The 9,854-nt window shown below is 47.0% G+C and overlaps 2 protein-coding genes across 2 annotated transcripts; both read right to left on the bottom strand.

Annotated features, from left to right (window-relative positions):
* Positions 1 to 1,356: 1,356 nt before the first annotated feature.
* On the bottom strand, positions 1,357 to 4,585 carry LOC115037809 (cytochrome P450 2K1-like). The gene is made up of 9 exons (XM_029496554.1): positions 4,271 to 4,585; positions 4,041 to 4,203; positions 3,714 to 3,863; positions 3,480 to 3,640; positions 3,221 to 3,400; positions 2,839 to 2,980; positions 2,583 to 2,767; positions 2,099 to 2,240; positions 1,357 to 2,013 (listed from the first exon to the last, which is right to left on the bottom strand). Exons 1-9 carry the CDS (start codon positions 4,472 to 4,474, stop codon positions 1,826 to 1,828), a joined length of 1,515 nt encoding a protein of 504 aa, XP_029352414.1. The 5' UTR covers positions 4,475 to 4,585; the 3' UTR covers positions 1,357 to 1,825.
* A 494-nt stretch (positions 4,586 to 5,079) lies between these two features.
* On the bottom strand, positions 5,080 to 9,158 carry LOC115038060 (cytochrome P450 2K4-like). The gene is made up of 9 exons (XM_029496882.1): positions 8,755 to 9,158; positions 8,525 to 8,687; positions 7,879 to 8,028; positions 7,645 to 7,805; positions 7,346 to 7,525; positions 6,004 to 6,145; positions 5,750 to 5,934; positions 5,484 to 5,625; positions 5,080 to 5,398 (listed from the first exon to the last, which is right to left on the bottom strand). The coding sequence occupies exons 1-9, from the start codon at positions 8,956 to 8,958 to the stop codon at positions 5,211 to 5,213; spliced, it is 1,515 nt and encodes a 504-aa protein (XP_029352742.1). The 5' UTR covers positions 8,959 to 9,158; the 3' UTR covers positions 5,080 to 5,210.
* Positions 9,159 to 9,854: the final 696 nt, after the last annotated feature.

Genomic DNA, 9,854 nt, shown 5'->3' with positions numbered 1-9,854 from the left:
TTCTTGAATCAGTGACATGGACACCTGTCCCGGGCCCAGAACTGGGCTAAATTATGGAACATATTTGTGGAAAAGATTTTTGCAATATTTATATTAGTTATAGTTATATAAGCTGCATTATTTGTTTTCTTCCTAATTGTTGCTATGCCAGGCTGGTTTCTGTTCTGAAGTCCGGAGTCCAGAAGGGCCATCGAAGCTCATCTTGTCCGGGGCCCAGGCTGATCAGAGCCGTGACCAGAACCATTTATGAACAGTCTGACAAAGCCAACGATCAGCTGAATGTAAAAGTATCCAGGATGACAGAGGACGGAGAAAAACAAACAAACGACCACCTGATCAGATCACGTGACTCTGGTCCAAATGGCCAGTCCGGGCAGTTCGCTCGGTTGTTTCTGTTTTAACTCGTTTAGAAAACTGAGGACTTTAACAGACAGAAGAACCGAACCGAGAAAAACTGGAATTCTGCAGCCTCGAGTCCTCCGAAGTCTGAACTCATAACGATCGATAAACCGACCGGAACCGACCCGAACCGACCCGAACCGACCCATCCAGCAGTCAGTGTGTTTACCTTCAGCAACGTCTCGTAGGGTCTCTTCAGGTCCAGCTGCAGCAGGTTCCCAAGCAGGGGAAGAGGTCTGGGCCCTGGAGGTCCCTTCTGGTCCTCCTGGGGGGGCACAAAGCTCAAAGCTAGGTAGACCAGCAGCAGGACCAGAAGAGTCCACAACAGGAACACAGAGGTGGAGGTCTGGAAGATGTGGTCCACTATCGCCATGGTTCTGATGAAGTGTGTGTGTTCCTGGCGGGATGTGAGTCTTTCTGTTGGTGGGCGGGGCTTGTGAAACAGTCCCGCCCCCAATAAGTCTGACTCTGTTCACCTTTGTTCAGTTCAGGTGGTGACGACGGATTTTTCAACATTTGATCAACAACAAACTGTGAACCAGCAGACTAACCAGATCAACACACAGCTAACCCTCCTGAGTGGGTCTGTCAGGGTCCCGTGTGGATCCTGAGTGGGTCTGACAGGGTCCCGTGTGGATCCTGAGTGGGTCTGACAGGGTCCCGTGTGGATCCTGAGTGGGTCTGACAGGGTCAGCCATTTGACGAGTTGTGACATTTCCATTTTCAGCTTTTCCCCCTCATTTGTACTGTTGTTGTTCTTCGGCACATTGTCTGGATTCCTGTCTTTGTCGGTCTGTGTTTTATTGTGTTTGGATGTTTTTACTGCTGAATAATAACTATACGGCTGTCTCTGTTTAATCTCAGTGTCCTGTGACGGACACAGTCTTTATTTTGGTGTAAAGCTCTGCTGCTCAAGTGTGACCCCCCCCCCCCAAAGAAACAGCTCACGTCCATCTGAATTATTTACTGTGAGTAACTGTCGTGTTGCTCCCTGTCCATACAGGGGGGGTCGGATGATGAGACAGCATCATCGACTGAGGTGTGGAAACACATTAGCAGCATCTCACTTATAAAAGTTTATTTTTTGTTTTTATTTAATCAGACAAAGCAGACAAAGTGGCCTGCATAAGTAATGACATCAATTCTGATATAGATATTGAATCCATCAAAATAAATTATCAACCCACAGTGATAGTTTTAATAGACCTAACATTCATGTGATGTTCTTAAAAATGTACTCTTACAGAGACTACCTGAATTTACTACAGAGACCTCAGCAGGTCTGTTACTGCAGAGTAACTGTGTGCTGCTTTGAGATTTTAGCAGGACTGTCAAAACAAATTAAACTATTTTCTACCTGTTTCACGTGGATCTGAACATTTGAGCTACAGTTCAACAGAATGTGGTTGATCAACTTCCTGTCCTTCTAATCACTAACTGGGACGGCACTAATGTCCTGTGAGGGAATGAGGGTGACGCCTGCAACAGGAGTCAGATCCAGCTCGTCCTCTGAGACTCCTGGTGGAGGAGTGAAACGAAAATGCTGCAGGAGGGTGGAGAAGATGATGAAGAGCTTCACCCTGGCCAGACCTTCTCCGAGACAAGCCCTTTGACCTGAGAGGGACGGCAAAGGACACGACTCAGGTCACCTGCCAGGAGACGTGGACTTCGACACAATATGAAGCTGGAACTCACAAACCTGCAGAAAAAGGCAGGAAGGCGTCCCGTTTGACAAAGTTCCCGTCGTTGTCCAGGAAGTGAGCAGGATAGAAGGACTGAGGTCTCTCCCACTCAGTCTCATCGAGCAGGACAGAGGTCAGCAGAGGATACACCGCTGTCCCCTGAGGACAACAGCACTTTTACTTTACATTTAAAACATTATTTGACATTAAACGTGCCTAATGATAATTTCAGGGATAATAAACTCATTTAAAAAAATGCAGAAATTTACAGATGATTCAGGAAACAGAACAATTTAAGATAGATGGAATGAATTAGACTGAATATTTGACAGAAACAGTGCTGTAACTTTATGACCTCTGACAGGTCTGATGACCTGCACAATATTAGTCAGAGGTCATAAAGTTCTGACTGACGGCTGGAAATGGTCCAATAACAGCAGGATTCATTCCCGTTCTGCTGTTCTGGAGCAGGTTGTAATTCTTAGTTCTGTTCAGTCTGACCTTCTTGATGAAATGACCCTGGAAGGTCACGTCTTGGCTCGTTTTGCGAGGTATGGATATGGGGATGATGCTGGCAAATCTCTGAACCTCGTGGATGACAGCGTTGGTGAACGGCAGGTTCTTCCTGTCTTCTTCCTGCACCTGACGACTTCCTGCCACCCTGGTCAGCTCCTCCCGGACCTGGTCTGGTATGGAGGGAGGCTTATGTAACAAAACCGTCTTGGTTTGACCTCTGTGGACATTTTGGGCTCCTTACCTTGGATTTCTGGATACTTGGCCATGAACAGCAGGCCCCATTTCAAAGAGGCTGAAGATGCATTAGTTGCAGCAGCAAACAAATGAATAACTGTCATCGCCAGGTTGTCAATGTGGAAGTGAATGTTGGTGATCCCAGAGGCCTGTAATAGGATAAAGCTTGCTGTAAAATCTTGGAGGGAAACAGGCAGCTCTGGTTAAAACACAAAGGGAGAACTAACTGCAGCTGAATGAGTTCAGAGGCCCCAGGGCCTGATGAGTCAGCTGATGAACTGACAGCAGAGTGCAGTCATGAAACTGAGCCTGGCATGCCAAATCAAAGTTCACATTGAGGTTTCTTCCCTGGCAGTTAACAGGATCACGATCAGAAAGTGATTCCAAACCTCCAGTTGCTGCTGGTGGAGCAGATATTTATCTGCGAAGCCTCTGCACTTCTCTGGGTTGAGAGTTTCTTTCAGATGTCTGAAGATCTCCAGGTTCTTCTTCTGACTGATCATCGACAGTTGGAGGAAACGCGTCTTGTTGGGGACCAGCGGACCGATACAGGGGAACAGGTTGTACAGCTGATAGAGATACAGGTTCATTCATCAGGACCTCAAACCACAACGTTAAATAAGAGTCCAAAAGTCTTCATTAGCAGACCTGTAATGACGGAGAACCTGTAAGTTCAATGGGAACGTATATCCGCTCCACCAGAGAGATGAATTCTGGGTCGTCGTACTGAAACCTGCTGCCGTAGACCATGGAGCAGATGATGTTGGAGATGGCGTAGTTCATCGGTTGGTTCGTATCAAAAGCTTGTCCTGCAACACAAGCACAGAAAGTTCCAATCCCAGCTGGTTCTTCTGGATCCTGAAATGTTGCTCCAACACTGACCTTTGAACTTCCTGAACACCTTGATGAGGTGCTGAGTTTCATCGATGATTTTGTCCTCCCACGCCTTTTTATCCGCCAAAAACTCCCTGAAGGTAGCCTCACCAAAGCGTCTCATCTCTCTCCATGAATCTCCGTTGGACCATAAAATTCCTGACAGAAAACATCCCTCAGTGTCAAAACCTCAGATGAACAAAAAATCTTTTTTCACTTTTAACAAAACAAAATATCGTTTTCCTCGTACACATTAAAGAAACAGCTGATTTAAACTGAAGCTTGTTAACATTTGCTAAAAGTTGAGGTTGAACAGTCAACAGTGAGTTCACACACCGTGCCCTTTACTGCTTTCCTCCAAAATGGGCGTCAAGTCTCTTTCTCCAAACTCCTCAGCACGGTTGACCAGAGCCTCCTTCACCGCCTGGTACCCGACCAGCACCACCACCTTCTTCGGTCCGAAGTAGACGGTGAACACTGATCCATATTTCCTGGAAAACTGAGAGCAGCAGCAGGTTACAGCTATTCACTTCAATCGGAGGAAAACCAGCAGTCAGTGTGTTTACCTTCAGCAACGTCTCGTAGGGTCTCTTCAGGTCCAGCTGCAGCAGGTTCCCAAGCAGGGGAAGAGGTCTGGGCCCTGGAGGTCCCTTCTGGTCCTCCTGGGGGGGCACAAAGCTCAAAGCTAGGTAGACCAGCAGCAGGACCAGAAGAGTCCACAACAGGAACACAGAGGTGGAGGTCTGGAAGATGTAGTCCACTATCGCCATGGTCAAAGACCGGAGCTGTGGGCGGCCTGATGAAGTGTCTTCCTTCCTGACAGTCTGAGATTGTGTTTGGAGAAAGCTTGGACTCTTTGATATCTGCAGTCGGAGACAAGTCCAAACTGCCCTGACAGGTTTGATGGAAACGCCTTTTCATCCTGAATTTACCATTTAAAGTTACACAATATCTAAACCGGCATTGCAACACACTTCCTAGTGTCTTAATACCTTTCTGGTAAGTGTGTGCGTGTGTGTGTGAGACAGTTGTTGAATTGGGACAGGACTGTGGTGTGTGTTGCAGCAACAAACAGGCTGAGACAGTTAAATGGAAGTAGGTTGCTTAAAACTCTCTAACTGAAGCTTGTTTTTATTAACTTTAGTTTTTGCTCATCTGTTTTTATCTGAAGCGTTTGTCAGGTCGTTTCATATGTTGAGCTTCTCGTGTGTCTTCGCTTTGTATCATCTTGCTGAAAAGAATAAAGCCTGTAGGAGCTTTGGCTGAAAAGATTTATTTGCTTTCTGAAAAGTTAAGTTACAAGTTTGAGGTTCAGCAGCAATCATGAATATCTGACTCTATGACTCAAATACATGGGCAGCCAGTGGGAGTGGGACCCCATCCTGCTGGGGGAGGAGTCAAAAAAGCAGGTTGATCTACATTTTATTTTTGACCTCATATGTGTGACGTCGAGCACATCAACTACTATGAAACAATATCTGTAATTTAATGAAGACCCCCCCTTCTTTAGAAACAGGGGACAGCACAGAGCTTATGTGGGGTCGGGGTGAGTGTGAGACCATAACGTGGAGTCAGATCCAGCTCGTCCTCTGAGACTCCTGGTGGAGGAGTGAAACGAAAATGCTGCAGGAGGGTGGAGAAGAAGATGAAGAGCTCCATCCTGGCCAGACCTTCTCCGAGACAAGCCCTTCGACCTGGAAGGGACGGCAAAGGACACGACTCAGGTCACCTGCCAGGAGACGTGGACTTCGACACAATATGAAGCTGGAACTCACAAACCTGCAGAAAAAGGCAGGAAGGCGTCCCGTTTGACAAAGTTCCCGTCGTTGTCCAGGAAGTGAGCAGGATAGAAGGACTGAGGTCTCTCCCACTCAGTCTCATCGAGCAGGACAGAGGTCAGCAGAGGATACACCGTTGTCCCCTGAGGACAACATGTCACAGACACATTTGTTAATCTCAAAAAAGACCAACTGAAAACATAAAAAGAATTTGTAGAGGAGCAGCTCAGAACTCCAGTTCGTCAATAATTTAGACTCTTTTCTGACCTTCTTAATGAAATGACCCTGGAAGGTCACGTCTTGGCTCGTCTTGTGAGGCAGCGCCATGGGGGCGATGTTGGCCAGTCTCTGAGTCTCGTGGACGACGGCGTCGGTGAACGGCAGGTTCTTCCTGTCTGCAAGCTGAACCTGACGACTTCCTATCACCCTGCTCAGCTCATCCTGGACCTGGTCTGGATGGAGGGAGTCTCTTCTGTAATAAAACCGTCTTCGGTTGATGTCTTCACATTCACGCTCCTTACCTTGGATTTTTGGATACTTGGCCATGAACAGCAGCCCCCATCTCAGAGTGGTTGATGTGGTATCAGTTCCAGCGCCAAAGAGTTGAATAACTGTCATCAGAAGGTTGTCATTGTGAAAGTGATTGTTGGGACCTTCAGATTTCTGTAAATGCAAAATAAAAATTTCACCAATGTCAGGAACAAACAGAGTGACACGACTGCAGGAGGTCAGGTGACCTCATGATGACGCCGTTTGTCAGTATGTAGCAGGGTGGATGTAATTGGTTCTGCTGTGTTGTTTCCATAGCAGGGGAGCAGTGCCATTCTCTCGCTCCCTCTTGGCCCTGGGCTTTGGGCCATGACGACCTCCGGCCACCTTGTTTCCTGTTTACGACATCCCACTGCTTGCAGTAGCTGCACTGATGAATTTTTACTGTGGTTGTTCGGCTGGCGCTTCATGACTTTCACCATGTTAGATACCTGGTGCGATGTTGATCTTACCCCCCCGTCCATCTGAGTGATCTCCCAACACCTCGATGACTCCTGGGGGTGAACACAGGTCAGACGGTATGTAGGCCTGATGGACAGAGCCTTGAGCCCCGTCTGCTCTGCTTGGTGTGGAGCTGTGCTGCTTCGCTGCTACCGTTGCCTGCCGTGGCCTTTACGGACCGTGGGTCTGCACTCTGGAGCATGTGTGTGTGTGTCGGCCTGCTGGCAGCCACCGGCCACCTGGATCCAAATTGGGGTTGAGTCGATTTATTTTAATTTGATTGATTTTGTGTGGGTTTCTTTGGTCTTCTTGGCGTTTCTGGTTCCTGATGTAATTGTATGATTTTGACCATTTATGCCCAAATAATGTTTAGTTTACTGAGTTGAATTTGGTTTTTGTTAGTGTCAATGAGAATTGACATCAATTATGATAGCATAATTAACATAAATGGGACTGAGTTGAATTTCGTTCAGTTGGAACCATATCCTGTCCTTTACTCTAGCAACACAAACTCTGCGTCCTTTGGTTGGCTATGGGTACCTGAGTCATTCCCAGGGTGAAACTCCATGGGTGGCATTATTGTTAATACATGACATCATAACTTCTGCTGCCCCACTCTCGCTCACCACAAGCGGATTTCATAAAGAAGACTTAGTCAGGGGTTATTTCCTAAGACCTGAACTGTGAGGTGAAGTGTGAGAACGGTTAATTGCTTCAGTTGGTTCAGTGATTCGGATAAAATGATGTTAGCAGCAAATGTTCGGGCCAGCGGTGAAACGGAAGCAGCTTTATATCTTTGTATCTGATCTCAGGAACCAGGGAACCAGATGGTTGGATGATCTGAAGATCCAGTTATTAGTTGGTGTTACCGACCTCCAGCTGCTGCTTGCGGACCAGAAATGCGTCCACAAAGCCTCGGCACATCTCTGAGTTGAGGGTCTCTCTCAGACGGCCGATCAGCTCCCGGTTCTTTCTCTTGTTGCCATTGTACAGCTGGAAGAAGTGCTTCCTGTCGGAGATCCATCGACCAATTGACGGGAAGAGATTATAGATCTGTGAAAAGGTTCAAATCAGGATGGGAGCAGTTTGCCCACATCTGAAGAGCTAATCATTTAGAAATAATATCATAATTTAAACCCCAAAGATTAGAAAGTCTTTGGTTCATATGAGACCTGAATTGACGGAGATCCAAGCAGTTGAGTGCCCGTGTTGGTCCGCTCCACCAGAGAGATGAATTCTGGGTCGTCGTACTCAAACCTGCTGCCGTAGACCATGGAGCAGATGATGTTGGAGACAGCGTGGTTCATCGGTTGGTTCGTATCAAAAGCTTGTCCTGCAACACAAGCACAGAAAGTTCCAATCCCAGCTGGTTCTTCTGGATCCTGAAATGTTGCTCCAACACTGACCTTTGAACTTCCTGAACACCTCGATGAGGTGCTGAGTTTCATCGATGATTTTGTCCTCACAGATCTTCTTCCCCATCCCAAAGTCTCTGAGGTTGGTCAGAGCAAAGCGTCTCATCTCTCTCCATGAATCTCCGTTGGACCACAGAACGCCTGGCAGGACACAGCAGAGCAAATCAGTAACCTGACCCCAAACAGATCCATCCCACTGTGAAGAAATAAGCCAACATAACATCTGGACAACAAAAAGACTGAGACTCAAATTTTCTGACTTTGAAAAATACATTCAGACATGAATCAACAAATCTGGAGATCACTGACATTGTGAAATGTAACCAGCAACTCTGATCTGAACATACAACTCCAAACTGTTTTGGTTAGACTGCAGGGATTTGGTCTCCTATTTTTCTGAACTCCTTCAACAGTTTGAAGCTCCATGAAAATATTGAAATAGTTTATTTTAGTGTGTGATCTTTCAGTGCGTTCTAAGATGTTTAATGAGCATTCTGTAAATGATAAGTGATGGATGGATGAACAATAGTTCATCCATTCTTCTTTTAGGACAGAACCTCAGCTGCTCCTGGATTTTCTCTAATGCACCAATTTTACAAATTCTGCAACAGAAAGCTGTTTATTTTTTCTGTCTTACCGTGTCCTTCGCTGACATCTGTCATAATTCTTATCGGGTCTCTTTCTCCAAACTCCTCAGCACGGTTGACCAGAGCCTCCTTCACCGCCTGGTATCCAGCCAGCACCACCACCTTCTTCGGTCCGAAGTAGACGGTGAACACTGATCCATATTTCCTGGAAAACTGAGAGCAGCAGCAGGTTACAGCTATTCACTTCAATCGGAGGAAAACCAGCAGTCAGTGTGTTTACCTTCAGCAACGTCTCGTAGGGTCTCTTCAGGTCCAGCTGCAGCAGGTTCCCAAGCAGGGGAAGAGGTCTGGGCCCTGGAGGTCCCTTCTGGTCCTCCTGGGGGGGCACAAAGCTCAAAGCTAGGTAGACCAGCAGCAGGACCAGAAGAGTCCACAACAGGAACACAGAGGTGGAGGTCTGGAAGATGTAGTCCACTATCGCCATGGTCAAAGACCGGAGCTGTGGGCGGCCTGATGAAGTGTCTTCCTTCCTGACAGTCTGAGATTGTGTTTGGAGAAAGCTTGGACTCTTCTTTCTGTTGGTGGGCGGGACTTGTGAAACAGTCCCGCCCCCAATAAGTCTGACTCTGTTCACCTTTGTTCAGTTCAGGTGGTGACGACGGATTTTTCAACATTTGATCAACAACAAACTGTGAACCAGCAGACTAACTGCTGAACGCTCTCTGATGTTAAACCAGATCAACACACAGCTAACCCTCCTGAGTGGGTCTGTCAGGGTCCCGTGTGGATCCTGAGTGGGACTGTCAAGTTGAGCACATCGTCCAACAGGTTCTGCTTCTTGTCGGCGCTGATCATGTTGTGCAGCTCGTTGGTGGTGGTGATCCACCTGCTGAACAGGAGAACAGGCTGTACAGCTGTTTGTAAATGTTTCATCAGGCAGTGTGTTTATGGTTTATGGAGGAACATGTGACATCACACCTGTGTGAATGGAAGGCCTGAAAGCTGAATGTTCTTGTTGGTGCGGTCCACCTGAGAGGTGAATTCTGGGTGTTTGTCCTCAGACGTGCTGCCGTAGACTGTGCAGCTGATGATAGTTCATCAGTTGGCTTCTTGCTGATTTAGTTTTTCATCAAAAACATTTACGCCAGACTTTTCAAACACTTGGATGAGGTGCTCACACTTTGGCCTCACAGGCCTTGTTACCCATCCTGAAGTCTCTGAGGTCAGAGGTCAGAGGTCAGAGCGAAGCCTCGTGTCCTTCCAGGCGTTCACCGTTGGACCATAAAACACCTGAGGACAAATAAGACAAATGAAGAAGTTGAGGATAAAAGATGTTTCTTCTTTTATTACCATGTCCGGCATTACTATCATTCACTATGT

The sequence above is a fragment of the Echeneis naucrates genome, chromosome 24, assembly GCF_900963305.1.
Source record: "Echeneis naucrates chromosome 24, fEcheNa1.1, whole genome shotgun sequence".
NCBI lineage: Eukaryota > Metazoa > Chordata > Actinopteri > Carangiformes > Echeneidae > Echeneis > Echeneis naucrates.
Note: the sequence above shows the minus strand (reverse complement) of the source record. Positions and strands in the feature narration are given on the sequence as shown.